We start from the raw sequence: 17618 nt of genomic DNA, 5'->3' as shown, positions 1-17618 counted from the left end.
TGCACACTCTCTCTCACCTGCAACACATACCCATATGTGTGTGCCAGGCCTGGCTGTGGAGTAGGGAAAGGAACTCAGACACCATTCTCATTGGACAAGCTTAAAACACAACGTGGCTCATTTTTATTGTATCTCAGAAAAAAAAACATTCCCTTCAGAAGGAAAGGCAGTTAGATAGGGCCTCTACCTGGGCAGCTCTGAGCTCCCCAGGCTAACCCATGCTGGCCAGCCCCGACATCCTCCCCTGCGCCCACGCTCTGGCACGGCTCCATTACAACTCGCTGTCCTCGAAGGAGACGTGCATGACAGCTCATGGCAGCGGGAGAGGGCTGCCTGGGTCTCCCTGGGCCAACTCCTGGTGCCAGGTTAGCAGCAGGGCTGAAACAGAGCCAGCAACCAGGCAGGGAAGATTAAAAGGGTTTCCTCACACTTACATTTTCTCCTGGAAAAAATAGTCAAACGCCACCTCTGAGCACAATAGCTCCTGAATCCTTGGAAAGTCTGGGGAGGGTGGTGTGTGTGTGGCAGGGGGGCCTTTTGGAACCACTCCCCAGCCTCAGGCCAGCCAACCTGCTCTGCCACAGCTGCTCTGCGGAGACAAGGTGGCACTTCTAGGTGCTTCTGGAGTTGGGGACCAGCCCTGGCCAGCCAAGATGCTCTCGTGCTGGGGCTCTGGCCTGATGCAGGGCCTCCCAGCATGAAACGTCCACTTCCTCGGACTCCAAACCCTTCCTTCTGGGCCTCATGCTGCTCCAGCCGGGGCTCCCTCCTCAGTCCAAAGTGGAAACCGGCCATGAGAAGGGTCTCCGGCACATGCACTCTTCTCTCAACGTGACTGGTTCCAGCAACCAGGAAGAGAAAGATTTCCTTCCCTTAGGAAGGGGCAGACTCAGTGGTTCATCAGGACACTCCTGCTCCATCCTGGGCTTGGGGACCCTCGAGGCCCAGGGACTCTGGGCGCTCTCCCTTGAGCTCCTGTCTGAGGAGCTCCACGTCTGGGAGGCCCATGTCCCGGTGGGACTCACGGGCACTCCCTCCACTCAACAGCCCCAGGGTGTAGCCATTGGGTCGCCGCTCAGGCTGGGGGGCACTGCCGTTGGCCCACACCCCGGGAGGGTGGCCATTGAGGCGGAGGCTGATCTGCTCCGCGTCGCTACTGTGAGCTGCCAGGGCCCGGGCACTGGTGCCACCTGCTTTGAAGGGCTCCCGCTGCCTCAGGATGTGGCTGCGAATGATCTTGCGGAAGGTCTGGCGGAACTCGCGGATGCGGTAGGCATAGATGAAGGGATTCACCACGGAATTGGTGTGGGAGAGGATGATGGTCAGGTACATGAGCCAGGGTGGGGCGTGGCTGCACTTGGGACAGAAGAAGGTGAAGCAGTTGATGATGTGCAGGGGCAGCCAGCAGAGGGCGAAGAGCCCCACAATGATGGCCAGTGACTTGGCAGCGTGGACCTCCTTCTGCAGCGTGGACCGGGCTCGCTCCCCCGGCAGAGGCTGGCTCTCCATCTGCTTCAGCTGTCGCCGGGCTGCCAGGAAGATCCGCAAGTAGACACCCAGCATGAGCAGCAGGGGCACCAGGACACAAGCAAAGAAGTTGTAGTACACCATGTAGTTCATGGGGACCACGTCCTCAAAGAGACAGGCCACCTGGCCCACCCTGCAGCCCTGCGAGTGGTTTCTGCCCTCCTGCTGACTGCAGTTGTTCCAGCCTAGCATGGGAGTCAGGCCGATGGCAAACGATAGCACCCAGCAGACTGCAATGATGCCCTTGGCCCTCGTGCCTGTCACCAAGCCATTGTACCTGGGGAGAGGAGACCAGCATCAGAGGCCTGGGAAACCAGGGCTTAGGAAGGGCCAAGAGTCAGAAACCCAGAGCAGCAACCTGTACCTCATCCACTGGCTGTGAGGTCTTGGACCAGTCACTTCCTGCCTCCTAGCCTCAGTATCCTCTTCTGTTCAGAGGAGGGCCAAGCCTGGCCTTTTCTCACAGGAGGTAACAGGAGAGCAGGCACCCTGGAAAGGGAGACCACTGCACGGACGTCCAGATGATTTTTGAATAGTATTACAAGTAGTCCTGGGACTTAATTAGTTTGGTTTGAAGGAATTAGTAAGTGATTCTGGGGGGGTGAGGAGGGGAGAAGTTATAACCTCCATGTTGATCTCAGTCGATGCTACAGTGGGTGTCCCTTTATTTAGAGTGGGAACGGGGTCAGGAGGGTACTCGCTGGCTGGGAACCAAACCAGCCAGATCAAACCTGTAGGTGGTTCACATCTCTTGTGCTTATGCTCTTCCTTCCCCACTTGACTTAGGGTCTCCAGAAGCCCCTAAGGAGAGGTGGGACAGGTGGGAAAAGGAGGGGTGGAGGTCCCGGGCCAAATGAGATACCCCCTCTCCCTTCCAAATTCACCCACAGCCCTCTGGAGAGAGATGAGATCAGTATGTCTTAACATTTATATAAGCCTTAACATTCAAGAGGAAAGAGTTGCATGAGATTCTAAGGTCCAGAGAGGAGAAGTAGTCTGCCCCAAATCACTCAGTACTCTAGAGCACCAGACTCAGTTCCAGACTCGGGGAGTGGCCTGATCTGCTGGCTCAGAAGCTGACCTCAGGCCAACAAAAAAGGGTGGTATCATTTTTATTAAAAGAAAGGGCAATCAAAAAATCATCTCCCTGACTGAGGAAGGTGACCTCAGTTATCTCTGAGGGATGACTTTGCATTTAACGGTTTTGATTCCGGCAACACCAGACTGCCTTCCTCTGTACCTAGTAAACCCTACCCATCCTTTCTAAGTTCAGGTTAGACAGATCTCAGAGAAGTTTACTACCCAAGCTCAACTAATCCCTACCCAATCTGGGCTCCCAAGGCTGGGGGCCCCTTGGGTCCCTATATCCATCGCTGCATTACCATCACTGAGACAGGACATAGTAGGTGTCAAGGAAAAACATGCTTAATTCTGGAGCTGGAAGTATCCATAGAAACTAGTCCATGGGGTAGCAAACACAGGGGCCTAGAGGTTACAAATGTGTGAGGCAGGCAGGCTGGTGGGTATTTACCCTGTGTGCAGGAGGCAGCTGATACCACTCAGCCACCCCCTCCCCCACCCCCACCATTTAAACTTGCCCAGTGCTGCCAGATCTCAGGAGGGTCTGGGAGCTGATTTTTCTGGGTAAAACCTCCCATGGTTTAAATTTTGTCAACTGATTCAAATTAAGGGAAAAAAAACCACGGTGGCCTCTGACCTCTAGTCTATTCCAACCCTCTCGTTTTATAGGTAGAGAAACTGAGGCCCAAGGAGAGGAATGGACTTGCCTGGACATTCCAGGAATCCAGAGGCAACTCGGGCCAAGGTAACTTCCTCATTTCTGAACCCAAACAGTAACCTAGCAGGACTGTTCTCCCGAGCTCTGCAGCCCCATTCACTGGGGGCTTGGGTGCCTGCAGCAGGAAGAGGGTCGTGGACTTGCCCATTTCTGTCAAGCCACAGAGAGCCTATACTGCCCTATTTCCTGTTCTGGAGCTTCAAACGTGAGGTCACAGGTTTTTTTTTTTTTCCATTTATTACTTATATAGCACTTGCTCTGTGCCAGGCACTGTTTTTAGTACTCTACAAATAGTAATTTATATGATCTGATTGAATAAGAGGCTATTTTAATGTGTTTGGCTGCACTGGGTCTTAGTTGCAGCATGTGGCATCTTCATCGTGGCACGTGGGCCCTTAGTTGTGGCATGTGGGATCTAGTTCCCTGACCAGGGATCGAACCTGGGCCCCCTGCATTGTGAGCTCGGAGTGTTAACCGCTGGGCACCAGGGAGGTCCCAGGAGGCTATTTTAATGTTGATATTTTTCTGAAGAAAAGCATATTCCCTCTGGGTTCTAGCGATGGTGCATTCTTGTTTAGCCATGTTGTCACTGCGTCTCTGAGCCTCAGTTTCCCTATCTGTAAAATGGGACTAAGAATCTGGGGCTTGTGAGCACTGTCGCATGAGGGCAGATTGTAGAATTGTTGGGTGAAAATTATAGGGAGATGGATTGTGGCTCAGGGTAAATGAGCTATTCACAGGAGAAATGGACTGCCTCAGGCAGTGGTGAAGCTCCTGTCATTTGAGGCAGTCAAGCAGAAGCAAGCAGTAATAGGGATGGTGTAGAAGATCCTGGAGGCCACCTGCTTTGGGGATTTTCAAATTGTTCTCCAGCAGCAACCCTTCTCACCTGCATTCCCAGGCAATCACAGAATTGGAGCTGCCGAGGAAGAGAGGAGGCTTAATAATATTCACTGAATGAATGAACTGGGGGGGAAGCCAGGGCCCAGCCTGAAGGCTTCTGGGGACACGGTTTGAAAATTCCTGTTTTGTCCACTTGTCTACATTTAGATGAGGAAACCTAGGAGAGGAAGTCTACCACTGCATTCTGAAAAGAAAGCTCCTCCTGTCCTGGGGACAGAAACAGAAACACATTGATAGCACTTGTCTCTGTATGCAAAGGATGTCTGGAAGGATTCCCAACACTGCCTTCCAGGAAGGGAGCTGAGGTGGGGCAAGGGGGACAATTCTTTACCATATATGCTTTTGTTCTTTTTTGATGTTGTAATACATGCAGGTATTATTTATTTTAAAAAGATAACAAACAGATTAATTTTGTTATTGGAAAGAAAGCCTCTTAGGCTTAGAGCCCTGGACCCAGGCTCCCAGGGGACTGGATCAACATTAGGGCCCAGATGGAACCATGGCCAAGCCACAGCCTGGCCCAGCAGCATCTCCCATCCCCTGAGCTGTGTCTGTGACTAAGGCAGTCACATCTTGCCCTCCTGGGCCTCAGACATAGACTGCCTGCCTGGTGGAGGGGGTGCCAAGGCCATCCAGGGTCATGCTCTGCTGTTCTGGGGAGCCCAGAAGTGTCATAGGAAGCCAGTGCCAGAACCACATCCCCCGCGTTTAGAGGTGTTTCTGCATCCCTATGTCCTCCAGCTCACAGGCTGCCCCTTCCTGGGGGCTCCCCATTACTTACATTGGGGGCTTACCCTATGATCCAATAGTACCCCCCACAATTCAGGTTAGGGCTTCCCGTGCATTTGCCCTTCAGTCAGGAGAAGGCGGAGCTTTCCTAAGTTGTCCAAAGGAGCCACTGACCTACAGCTAAAACCCAAACTCCCTCCCAAGCATGGGAAGGCCTGAGCCAGCCTCACAGCCTCCCTGTAGGCCTGTTCTCCTCTCTGTCACCTCTCCCTGGCCCAGAGCCCACATGCTTATTCCTTCCCTGTGGCCTTTGTCCAGGCTTGGCCCCCTTCTGTTACCCCTTTCCCCACACACGCCAATGCCCATTCCAACGCATCCCCAGCAACCCATGGCGTCACCTCCTGCAGGGAGTCCTCTCTCCCAATCCTGCCCCCTTAGAAGCCAGGGTACTCAGGTTTTGTTCCCTGGGGCAGTTCACCACACAGGACTCTGCTGCCCCATACGAAGGCCTGTTTCCCGAAGGGAGAGAGCAGTCAGAAGGGGCTAAAGTGAGAGATGGGAGACAAGGGGTGTGGAATTCCCCTGGGAAAAGAAAGCCTTTGTCACCCTGGGAATTCTGCCCTCTGGGGACATGGAGAGCTCCCATCCCTGCCTCTGTCCAGGCCCTGCCCTAGCCCAGTAGGGTCCGTGCACTTGGGAAGGAGCACATAAGATTTTTCTGAAACTGAATTCTTTTTAAAAAAAAAGAAAAATTAATGGTGAACGGTGCAGGCCTGGAGCTAGGCATCCAGAGCATCGGTCAGAGGCTGGACTTCAGGTTACCCAAATGGACTTACTGAGTGGATCAGGAAACAGCACACAGGAGAGACTGGATTCCAGCTGGAAGGGGACAGAGGAAGGGGGGCAGGAATGGGCACCCTGAGCCAGGCAGCAGTCCCAGAGCTGCCCCGGGTTACCATCTGCCTCCATCTAGTCCCCACTCATGCCCAGCTTGCTCTCAGGAGCCCCACACGGACAACTTTACACACCTCGTTCTCCCAGCCCTCGCCAGCCCAGTACCCTCGAGGAAGAGGAAAGTGGAGGGACCCAAGGGGACCTGGAGCAGGGTGAAGGGCCCTGGAGTCCCCGCGTCCGGAGACACTTTTCCTTCTCTGGCTCTGGCCTCCCCACGAGTAACAGGAGGGTCATAACATCCTCCCAGCCACAATGCCGGCCGAGAAGATCAAAGGAGACGCTGAGCCAACATCCTCTGGCAAACGTGGAGCTCTCTGCCCCAAGCAGGGTTGAGCATCATCACCACCGTCATCCCATTGGCTCCCTAACCCAAGACAGCCAGGCTGACCCTTCTAAGCCCTATCAAGTGGAGCTCAAATGGCCAAGGTCTGGGTGGAACTAGGTCCTGCTCTGGAAGACTGTGGGAGTTGGGCAGGCAGATGGGGTTGGGAGGGGGGGCCAGGTCCATAGCTCTGAACCTCCAGCAGCTTCAGAAAGACCTGAATCTCCATCCACCCCACCCTGCCATCCTTCCTCAGGGACCCATCACTCCAGTCCACTCACTGGGCCCTCAGAACACCTTTGTGAGCTCAGAGGGATAGAGACCTGGCCCCTTTTATAGATGAAAAATGGGCCCAGAGAGAGGCAGCTGACTTTCCATAGTCACACAGCGCGTCCCATCCTCTTGCATCAGGGAGGATGGGACTTTTGACTCTTGAAAAACAGAGACAAGAAAAAGAAGCCAAGGAAGGCCCTTTAGATTGAGATCAGCAGCTCTGATCTCTCCCTCGAATCTACTGCTCCTTGAATCAGGGAAGAAATTGAGAACGACACCTCTGCTCCCCACTGAACATTCTGCCAGGGCCGGCCCGGCCCAGCCCACACTGGCCTGGCCCCGAAGTGGACACCAATCAATCAGCCTGGGAGCCCTAAGGCCTCTGTGTCCTGGTCGAGCCTGGACTCTGGCTCTGCCTGTTTAGGCTGGTCCTCTATTAGGACCAGCCAGAGTCCCCTTTTCTTTTGACAAGGGTCCTAGGCTGTCCCGAGACAAAGTATTCTGGGAGGGCCACACGGGGCCCAGGCTCCTTCCTTCATTTAAGCAGCATGATGAGGGTGTCTGCTTTTCCCTTAGAGCCCAGGTGGCCCAGGTTCTGGGAGACAGGGGCCACCCTATGACCAGCTCCCAAAAGACTGAAGTCACCGAGGGTGGCAGTCATGTTTCTTCCCAGGCCCAGTCCTGACTGTGCTACCAGCTCATTGCGTAGCCCTGGGGGCTGACTCCCTTCTCTGAGCCTCATTTTTCCATCCATAAGATGAGAGGAAATGACCTCTAAGGGTGCCCCTGGGTTTGACACTCTATATTTCCATTTGCTCATTGAGCCTGTTCCCTGTCCTGGCTGGGGCACCCTCAGCCCAGCGTGGAGCTGATGGGACTACTCTGGTTCAGAGAATTCGCCACTGGATGGGGGCACACCATCCTCTGAGACCTCCCTCAGGGCCTGCAGCCATCTAGGCTGTGGAACCCAGCTCCAGGGTGGAGGGGCGAGGAGGTGGGGCAGAAGGCCCCCAGGCTGGCCCCCAGGTGGGGAGGGACACTTACTAGCCCTGTCCATGGGTCGGTGGTGGTAGGTGGAGGCTGTCTTTAAGTGAACTCAGCCTCAGGGAAAGTCTTTGTTTACACAATACATGGCTGAAGTCATTTCACAAAAGTTTCACCATAAAAACCCCCATCCACCAGCCAGCTCCCGTCCCCCATGAACACTTGGTGACTGAGCAGCACAGAATTTGCATAGAGGTCCAAGTGACTCACGAAGGCATTTGACCAAGTCACTTCCCCTGTCTGGGTCATTTTCCTAATGTGCAAGCTGCAGGGCAGCCTGGAGGAGCTGGAGGAAGGCAGGCGGGTAGGTGGGCGGGCTTCTAGCTCTCAGGTCCTGTGGTTTCCCGTGGTGCCCACCCTGCCCCACTGTCATGCTGTGTGAAGAACGCCCCAGATGCACCCACCCAGGCCTGGGCTGCACACATCTGCCAATAGCCAAAACACGGCAGCCTCACCCATGTAGCCCAGGGGAGCCTGGGAAGGACCAGCCTGCCCTGTGCCCACAGGGATCAGCTGGTGTGGCACAAGTGCTGGCCATGTGCCAAGCCCTGGGCAGCCCCAGACTGAGCCCCATGGCCCTGTCCTCAGCTCAACACACTGACCCCAGACCAAATCCTGACCCCAAGTTCACCCTGACCCCTGGTTCACTCTGATCCTGGCACAGACCAGACCCTGACACAGGGAGCTTTTTCACAGATGTGGCCCCCAGCATGAGGTGTACCAGGGAAGAGAACGTGGCTCACCGGAGTGGGATGCGGATGGCGATGTAGCGGTCAATGGCGATGGCCAGGAGGCTGAAGATGGAACTCTGCGTGAGGACTAGCACGAAGCAGGCGAAGAAGAGGCAGCTGTGGCAGGCGGCACAGAACCCCGTGCTGATGGTTATGGCAAAAGGGATGGCAAGGACCCCCACGGCGATGTCGGCTGCCGCCAGGGATACCACAAAGTAGTTGGTGACGTTCTGCAGATTGCTGTTCAGCCACACAGCCCAGCACACCAGCACGTTGCCCAGGATGGCCAGCACGGCAATGGCCAGCTCCACCATGATGTACACCGAGGAGCCCATGTTGGGCACAGCTGCAGATGGGCAGGGTCAGCAAGGACGCAGGCCAGGCCAGCTCACGGTCCATAGCTGCAGCACAGCTGGCCTGCCCAGGCCCTGAGCCCCTTCACAGGAGCCAGGAACGTCCCTGCCGTTGGGGGGGCCCCCCAAGGGCTTTTCACAGCCAACTCCGAGTCTTCAGAAACCAGGCCCTCTCCAGGGGCTCTGGCGGCATCTTGGCTCAGCTTAGCTTCAGAGTTCCTGTGGTACCTGCCAAGGGAGAAGCCACGTGAGGAGGTGGACCACTGGCAGGGGCACAGCTGAAGATTCCCAGGGGCAGCCCTCAGCCCCGGTTCCCCAACGCCCTCCCCACAGGCCAGGCATCAGCCTGAGGACGACCTACCGTGCCCTGCCTCTCCCACCTGAAACAGAGGGCCAGGGATCAACCCCAGTCTGTTTTTCTTCCAGAGGAGCCGAGAACTTTCAGAGTTGAGTCACTTGTGTTGGCTCCCAGGCTTAGCTTCTCAAGCCTTCTGGGGCAGCTCTGCCAGTTTCCTGGATCCCTGAGCTCACCACTACCCCATGACCCTCCCTCCTGGAAAGGCCTCCTTAACCCCTGGATCTCCCAGGGCCACCCACCTTCTCTCTCAGCCAGCTTCAGTCTGCTCCATCCCCCTGAGAGCGCTCCCCGGGGACTACCAGCACCTACCTATGCTGCCCGCATAAGGAACAGGCCCAGAGACCCCAGAGCTCTGATCTGGGAGGATCTGGTGGCCCTCTGGTCCTGTCTCCCACTGCTGGCAGGTAAGCCCTCTTGCCCTCACTGGTGGTGCTGCACAGAGTGTTGGAGCAGGCACAAAGGGAGCCCGCCCCTCAGCAGCCCCCGCCAGCTGACTGCACATCTGGGAGGGGCGGCCGCCTCGCCTCCCCCCTCACTCCCTCCTCCCACACCTGCTCCCCAGCCTGGCTGGTGCGCTCAGCCAGGCTTGCCTGGGGACTGCGGGCAACAATGTTCTTCCTTTCTGGGCCTCAGTTTCCCCACTGATACAGTGGGGAGGTTGGACCCCAGTAGCCTCTGGGGGCCATTGCAGCTCTCACCCATGATTCTATGAGAAGGGAGTGAACACATTTGAAAGGGCTCCCCCAGTCAAAATGTCATAGAAACGTAAAGAATTAGTGACACCCAGTAGAAGCAAACCCCCAGGGATCCCCCTTGAGCTTGTGAAACAGTCTCTATCGCCCCTGCCAGTCCAGGGGCCTCTCCCCATCACCTCTACCTCCCCCTTGTCACACTCACGTGTGCTGCCCAGCAGTGTCTTCCATGCCAAATCCACCCCCTCCTGCAGTCCTGGGCTTTCATGGTCCAGGTGCACATGGATAGTGGCTGCCGCCTGCCTGGGAACAAAAAGCCTGAAGCTGCCTTTCAGGCCCACATGTGGGCTCGGGGTTGCATCCCCCCTCTCTCTTCCAGGATACGAGGGATCAAGAGGACTGGCAACCTTGGGAGAAGTTTGCTTATTGTCCCTGCCTGTATTCCAAGGGCCAGGCTCCCCCCACCCTGTCCAGGAGGTGATTTAGAGCTGCAATAAATGACCCCAAGTTTCCTTCTAACTCCGATCTACCTCAGGTGGCAGGAGCTGGGTGGGCACGGAGAGGTACAACAGAGAGGTGTCCCCCATGCCCACTGGGAGGCTTGGAGGGGAGTGCCCAGCCCCAGGAAGCCGGAGAGAGAAGAGGAGGCCGAGCTCCTGAGAACCCAAGGGGTTCCTGCAGCCCACGTCTTCTCCCAGGCCTGGCAGGAGCCTGCCTCCAAGGGGCCATGGACAAGTCCCACCGAGCTCCTGCTGTGCACAGGGCATTTGCCAGCCAGCTACTTACAAAGCATGTCACTGGCGGAGGTAGGGCAGACCAAGTCTCCTGGTGCCAACTCTGGCCACACAGTGTCCCTTGGTGTTCCCGGCCTGCAGCCCAGAGTAGCATTCACCAGGGGCACCCTGACTGCAGAGGCTATGTGTCCAGTGTCTCGTCCTCGTTCTGCAGGAGTGAAGTGACAGCCCCAGAGCTGCCTCCCATCTGGGGGCCTCCCAGGTTCAGCACCACCAGCAGCGGGCCACTGTCCAGTCAGGCCCAGCAAGCCCCAGGGACCCTGCCTCCTACCACCAGTGAGCCACCCATCCACCTTCCTGGCCTCCGGACAACCCCCTGCCATCCTTCTTACCCTGGCCTCAGCCTCTCCTGGGGAATCTGCATTGACAGAGACACAGCCTCTGCCAGTCCAACCAGCCCAGGCTAGAAACCTGACTTGGCCCTATGCCATCATCCAGATTCAGAGGGTGCTTCCCAGGGTCAGGTAAGGTGGGGCCACCAGTGATCCACCTGACCCAGATAAGTACCACGTTTTTGTGGAGCTGAACGTGGGCTGTCTGGCCCCACTGCCTGGAGCCCTACTGATGGGGTCACATCATTAGCATCTGCCCTGGCTGTTGGGCTGACTCCATGTGGGCTGGGATGCCCAGCATAGAAGGGTGTTTGGGGACCCTAACCCAAGCCCTCTGTTTGGTGAGGTTCTCCTGGCAGACTCGGGACCCCTAAATCCTTGGGGCTTCCCCATCACCTTCTGTACTGTGGGCTCTCAGGCCTCACAGCACCTGGTACCAGCACCCTTCCTGACTAAGCTGAAGGCACCTTCCTACTGTCCAGCAAGCCTTGGGTACCTTCCCAGTCTCACTGGATACAACAGACCCTCCAGCCCAGGTCAGCCCTGCAAGGAGCCAGACACACCCCTGCCAGCTGGGTCTGGAAGGCTGCCTCCCTGCACACTGGGCTCCCCATCAGCCTTCTACAGCTTTCCTGCAGGCCCTCCAGCAGCTGCCAGCACATCCCGGGTTGAAGCTTGCCTGGCCACACAGGCAACCTGGTTATCTGCCAGACTAGAATCTCCCAGCCCCAAGCAGAGCACATCAGTGGAGCCCAGGGCACCGCGGGGTGAGCAGGGCACGGAGGTAGCTGGGAGGAGGTTGAAGCTTCCCAGCTGTCAGACCGCAAATCAGCCCAGGGTTGGGGGTGCCCTAACTTGGGGCCTTTGCCAGAGTTTTGTAGTAAAATGCTCCCATGATGGCCTGTTTTAAGGTACTAATGAGTCACTGACAGGAACTGGGAATCAACGTACACAGTCAGCTGGGGAAAACAAGGCTCCAGCCACCACTGAGCCACCAAGCCCTGTGCTCTCCCAGGGCCCACCTGCCTGGACTCCACTCCAGACCCTCTACAATAGTTTGCACGGCCTGCTTGGGAGCTCAGGAAATGAGGGTGCAGAGGTCTGTGGGTCATCTGTGTTCTCACTGGCTGGCCCCATGAACTTCACTCTACAGATGAGGAAGCTAAGGCTCAAAGAGGCTAATGCCCTCCCAGCTTTACCATGAGCATAAAAGGGTGGAACAGAGCTGGGGGAATGCCCATGAAAAACAGCAGCAGCAAGATTTCCTAGGGCCTCCTGGCCCCTCTCTGCTTTCCTCCCTTCAGAGGCCTCCTAGAGCAAGAGTGACAGGAAGGTTGGAGGCCCAGGGGGAGGGGGCTGGGGGCGGGGCCAGGATCTGGCAATTTCCTGTTCCTCTCTGTTGGCTCTAATTAATCCTTGAGTCATCTGTTGCTAGCCAAGAGGGGAAATGAAATATTAATAATGTAATATTTCCTTGTGATTGTCCCTTATTGGGGACAGGGCAGAGGGCAGAAGCCATCCCATACAGATCAGAGTTACATGCTGGGGAAGGTGCATGATAAGCCTCAAAAGGACAAACCCACAGGATTCCCCAGCAGTTAGACTCAAAACTGCTGCTGCTTCCCGCCTTTCTCCTTACCCTCACCAGTCTGGCCACTTTAATTAAAACTCCATTTAATCAAACCCGCACATTTCCTGGCTCCTTGTACATCAGACTAGCAAGGCTTTCTGTACACATGCCCACATGGTGGCTGTACCCCCCAGAGCCCGGTGGATAGAAGTGCCCGCCAACTTCCAGGCAGGACCCTGCACACCTGCTCCTGAGTGCAGCTAAGGGCAATGTACCAAGGCCAGCCTAGCGCCTTGTGCCTGTTGCAGCCACACTGGGCCTGTTCCTGGGTTCCAGAATCCCAGCCTGAGAATCCTCCACTACTTTCTCACAGCAGATGTTTCCAAGTACCTACTCTGTGTCAGGCAGCATCCCAGCTGCTACAGCACAGGGAGCTTTGTGCCACCTGCTGCTGAGCCTGACCCCAACAGGCCCTGAGCCCACAGTGGGGGGCCTTAAGGCAGAGTTGTCCCAGGAGACTGTCCTGAGAGCTGGCTACTACCCAGGTGTGCAGGTCACTCCCCACTTCCAAGACCTCAATATAGAGATTAATTCATTCCAGAGATGAAGATAATATAGTAATCTAATAATTTTCAAAGACATTTAGGATCTTCAAAGAGATAAAGGAGTAGTATCCATAAACAAGAATGAGAATTATTGGCAGAACCAAAACAAGAACAGGCAAATATGAACGAGAAATAATATAAAAATCCTGGAAATGAAAAACAGAAGGATTGAGGAGAACACAATTGATGTGTTGTCATGTGCATACAGTTTGAGGAGACAGTTGGGGATCTGAAGACCGCACTGTGGAATTCTCACCCAAACCTCAGAGCAGGTAGTTGAAAGAAATGGAAGGTAGACTGAGCAGCAGCACCTCAGTGGGAAGGGAACTCAGTGGGAGAGTGGAGAGGTCAACAAGCAAAGGAGAACTAGCTGGACAGGCAGCTCAGCTCTGCCCCAACCACAAGCCCTCCAGTGGCCTTTAGAGTGGCCCAGGCCTGGGCACAAGACTCCCAAACCCCAGGACCCTGGGACCGGCCAGGCCCCTCTCCGAACCCATCAATGAGAGCAGGGCCATCTCCAGTGTTGCCTGGAGGTGAGCATCCTCTGTGTCATGGCACATCTTCCCTCCCTCTCTCCCTCCCTGCAGGGTTGCTAGCAGCTCCAACTTCAGGAACCTTGTGAGGGCTGGGCCCCAGGTACCCTGGCAGGCACCAGTGGTGTCCCTTCCCCCACGGCCCCTGGGGTGTGCAGCTGCTGCTTTCAGAGCCTGGGGGCAGGATGTGGGCAGGACTGGGGCTGAGAGCCTACTCCCTGCACTGAGCCCAGCCCCCAGAGCAGCCTCCACATCAGCAACGCCTGGAGCCGCAGGGCCTTTCTCCCTGCTGGGGGCCCAGAATCCCCCTTCCACCCCCTCGTGTCCAGGCCAGATGCCAGAGAGGCCACAGGCCCTGCCTCTTCCCAGCCTGACGTGGCCACTCACCCCCATGGGCTGCCTCACCTGACTCCCCCCTCCAAGGGGCCACTCCACACACAAAGTGCTACGTGCCCACCCTGTGTTGCAAGGAACCCAGATGGGGTCCCACTCCTGCTCCATCCCACACTCCCTGAGACCCTGAGCAAGAGGCTTCCCCTCTGGTACAGCAGGCCACAGTGAGACAACCTCCTCACCCACATGGCTCAGCACCCACACCTCTCAAGTGAATCTTCTACTGGCATGACGACAGGCACTACCATGCCTGAAGAGGTCAAGATGGGGGGGGGGGGGCTTCTAAATGGCCCTGAGAACATAGACCCTAGTGGGCCTGGGGTGGGACCCTGACAGAAGGCTGGCCTGCTGAAGGGGCAGTGCCAGGTGCACAGCCTCAGGAGCTCCCAGAGGGTGGGTATGCTGAGGATGGGAGGCAGGCAGACCCACTTCTGGGGTCCCTGGGATGAAGATGTGATGATGCAGCCCTGGAGGCTGAAAGGAGAGAGCAAGAGGGTCAGCCAGACCAACTCCAGCACGGCCCTGCCACTGCTCCCTGGTCACTCAGTGGCCTCTGGTACCTGGCTTACGGTTTGCAGAGGCCACTGAGGGGCCAGAGGTGAATGCTCTGTGACAGATGGGCAGACACATACCAGCCCTGGGGGCCTCTGGGCAGAAACCATTACCCTGACAGCAGGGAGGCACCAGAGTGGCACTGACTGCCTCTCCATGGCGCACCAAGGCAGCCTTTCTTCCAGGTGACAGCTGGGCTGACGCGAGCAGCAGCAGAGGTGGGAACCGCAGAAAGACCCTGCCCAGCAACTTCTGAAACAAGCTTGTCCTATGGAAGGGGTTGTGGGCCAGAGGAGTCTGGAAGGGCTCTCAGGGGAGGGGGTATTCACGCTGGATTTGAAGGGTCAGGGAAGAGAGGAAAGGAGATTCCAGGCAAAGGCAACAGTCTGTGCAAGGCCCAGAGGCATGCCAGAGAAGGCCTGCGGGGGTCCTGGAAAGCTGAAGCCTCCTGCCTTCCCTCCCCCATCTCCCCCATCCACCATCCTGCTCCCCCAGCTAGAGTGAGGGCAGCTGAGCTTCTCCAGTCCCCATCAGGAGTCAGGATCCCATGGCTTCCACACTGTAGGGGCCCCTTGCATGATTCTGTGGGCAAGGGCTGGGGGACCTCTGCCACTAAACTGCTCCTTCCCACCACCCAGAGCTCCCAGCCCTGTCCGGGAGGTGAGCAGTCTCTTGCGAGGGCTCCCTGCATCCCAGCTCTGAACTCCTGCCATTCCTCACTTCCCTTCCCCCATCTGGGCCCAGCACAGACTTCCAGGGGCCCACCCTTAGCACCGCACTCCCACTTCTCCCTTCAGCCTCCAGACCATGGGGCAAACCCTCCCTTCTGTGGCCGCCAACATTTCCCAGGCCCAGATCCTTCCCTAGGGGCCGGAGCTCATCCTTTTGTCAACTTAGCACCTGACACCAGTGATCTCCTCAGGGTCCCCTGACACACACACCAAAACAACTTCTCAGCCCATCCTTCAAGCCCTTGCCTTCCCTCAGGCTGTGCTCGCCTTGGCTCTCATGTGTACACATCTTTCAGCAGACAGGACTGACCCCCACAAGACACTTGGGGTGGCAGTTCCAGCTCACTCAGAGTCAGGTGGCTCAGGAGTCAGGCAGGTTAAACGGGAGCAGGAGTTGCTGAGGGATTTCAGGTCACTGCTGAGGGCCACCAGGCGCTGTGGTCCTACACAGCAGACCTAGAGGCCCTACATTTTGCAGGGTGTGATGCCAGGTGCTTGCTCCCAATCCGACTCCAGTCCACATGTCCCTCGGCCAACAGCGATCTCTTGTGGTGCCCCCCCAACCCCATGAGGCTAAGAGCCTCCCTCCCAGGTTCCCAAGCTCAAGCACAGATCCCAATCTGTCCCCCACAACCAATGCCTATCTCTCATTTACTCTCCACCGCAACCCTCGTTAAGCATTGCTTGCACCATCAGGCTTATTTTACAGATGAGAAGGCAGGTTTGCTGGGGCAATGACTGGCCCAGGGCTGCTCAGCAAGTGAATCAAGACTAGAACCCAGGTTTGGGCATGGAAGTCTCTGGGCCGTTGGGTTGCCTCTGAAGCCAGCCATTGCCCTCTTAGGCTGTGGATTCCTGGGGGCAGGACCAGTGTGTGGTCAGAGACCTGCACTTCCCAGGCCAGTGTGAGGAAGGCAACACACACGTCCACCAAAACCCACCTGGCCCAAAGCCTGTCTCCTGCCAGCCATGTCTGGGCTGCCCTCAGCCTCCCTGAGGCGATGAACAGAGAAGCCAGCTTAGCCCAGAATCTGGTCTGCAATGAGGGGATAGGGAGGGAGGGGCAGTGGCCCAAGAGACACCAGGACCTGGGAGAGCCAGGGAAACCCTAAAGGGCAAGAGTAGAGCAAGGAGGTGTGGACAAGCCTCAGCGAGGAGCTCCCGCCATGGACCAGAACCTGGGAGGGGGCCTGGCCCATAGGGCAGAGCCTTTCCAGCCCATCCAAGGCATCTAGGACCAGACCCCGCAGGACTAAGGAGGCAGCCCCTGATGCCACACAGCCTCCCTAGCCCACTGTGCTCCCAAGAACTCTCCATCATGGGCCCCAGGACCAGGACACGCAGGGGCAGCCCTAGCGGCATAGAGGTGACATGGATTGTCTTCTGAGGGTGCAGAGGCTGGGAGTCGATGGAAGCTGGATAGCAGAGGCCAAGGAGAGGGCAGCCTGAGCTCCAGGTGGGAAAGGAGCACAGGCCTGTGGGTGGAAGCGGGCCTAGGTGCCGCCTGAGGTGGGGAGGGAGAACCGGCACAAGGGGCCGCCCTAGTCCTCCCCCAGGGGTCAGCTCCAGTCCAGAGAAAAGGGGGTGGGGACTTCTCTCTTCTCTTTTCTCCCCTGCGGAGCCCTCGGCCTCCGCCTTCCTCCCATTGTACAGTCGGGGAAATTGAAGTCTAAAGCGCGGTGGCCGCGCCCGCAACGCAGACATCTCTGCTCCGCTGGCCCCGGCCCCTCCTTGATCCCCTGGGCATCCCGCGCCAAGTCCCTCGGGGGCCGCCACCATTCCCGCAATTCCTACGTCGGCTCAGGGCAGCCCGGCGGACGGCCAGGACAGTCCGAGGCGCGCCCCCAACCCTGGTCTCTCCTGGGACCCCCTAAGTCCCGTTCCCGCCACCAATGCCCACTGGACGCGCCCGCGCTCGGCCGGCGTTCGACTCCCCCTTTCTCGCTGCGCCCCAGGCGCTCGGACGCCGTCTGCTCACCCAGCTTCCCGGGAACACCTGGACGTTCGGCAGCTCCACCTGTGGAAGTTCTCGTCTGCGGGGTCCGGCCCGCCCTGCTCAGGCCGGCCTCTGCCTCGAGCCCAGCCAGGCCAGGGCGCGCCCCGAGGGCTCATAGAGTACCCGGGCGGCCCGTGGCCCAGAACGCACCGGCGAGGTTCCCGCCCCTGCCGCTGGGGCCGCGCTCTCTCGCCCCTTCCCCTCCCCGCTTACCCTGCGCACCTTCCGGTCCATTTCAGGGTGGCCCAGAGGGTCTGCGCACCGTCCCCCGACCGGGCTTAGAGCGACAGCCGCACTCGAGCCGCCCCTGCACCCGCTGTTCCCGCCGCCGCCGCGGGCAGGGCTCGGACCCCGGCCCACGAACTCGCTCTCAGGTCGGCGGGAAGAGACGGAGCGGCGGGGCACCTGAGGAGGGGACCCGCGCCTCC

At 57.6% G+C, this 17618-nt stretch overlaps 1 protein-coding gene and 1 long non-coding RNA gene across 5 annotated transcripts in view; one reads left to right on the top strand and one right to left on the bottom strand.

Annotated features, from left to right (window-relative positions):
• Positions 1-8313, top strand: part of LOC141276165 (uncharacterized) — a 50730-nt gene extending 42417 nt beyond the window's left edge. The window contains exons 2-3 of the long non-coding RNA XR_012325268.1: positions 3277-3352; positions 8247-8313. This is a non-coding gene — a long non-coding RNA (uncharacterized lncRNA). The remainder of the gene's footprint in view (positions 1-3276; positions 3353-8246) is intronic.
• ADORA2A (adenosine A2a receptor) lies at positions 96-17618 on the bottom strand. 4 transcript variants are annotated; one of them, XM_033837296.2, is made up of 4 exons: positions 17413-17618; positions 9890-9987; positions 8294-8862; positions 96-1804 (listed from the first exon to the last, which is right to left on the bottom strand). In XM_033837296.2, the coding sequence occupies exons 3-4, from the start codon at positions 8614-8616 to the stop codon at positions 901-903; spliced, it is 1227 nt and encodes a 408-aa protein (XP_033693187.1). In that variant the 5' UTR covers positions 8617-8862; positions 9890-9987; positions 17413-17618; the 3' UTR covers positions 96-900. The 4 variants fall into 4 exon arrangements, with proteins under 4 accessions (XP_033693187.1, XP_033693186.1, XP_019798949.1 ...); XM_033837295.2 differs by lacking the exon at positions 17413-17618 and adding an exon at positions 17173-17345; XM_019943390.3 differs by lacking the exon at positions 17413-17618 and adding an exon at positions 10471-14879.

Source organism: Tursiops truncatus, chromosome 13 (genome assembly GCF_011762595.2).
Source record: "Tursiops truncatus isolate mTurTru1 chromosome 13, mTurTru1.mat.Y, whole genome shotgun sequence".
In the NCBI taxonomy this organism is placed as follows: domain Eukaryota; kingdom Metazoa; phylum Chordata; class Mammalia; order Artiodactyla; family Delphinidae; genus Tursiops; species Tursiops truncatus.
The sequence above is the reverse complement of the archived record's forward strand: the minus strand, read 5'-3'. Positions and strand labels throughout refer to the sequence as shown.

Excerpts from the sequence above, each read along its gene's own strand:
- ADORA2A (XM_033837296.2), bottom strand. The coding sequence starts at position 8,616 with ATGGGCTCCTCGGTGTACATCATGGTGGAGCTGGCCATTGCCGTGCTG. Across the intron at positions 1,805-8,293 it reads GCCATCCGCATCCCACTCCG|GTACAATGGCTTGGTGACAG; the intron begins GTGAGCCACGTT and ends TCCTCTCCCCAG.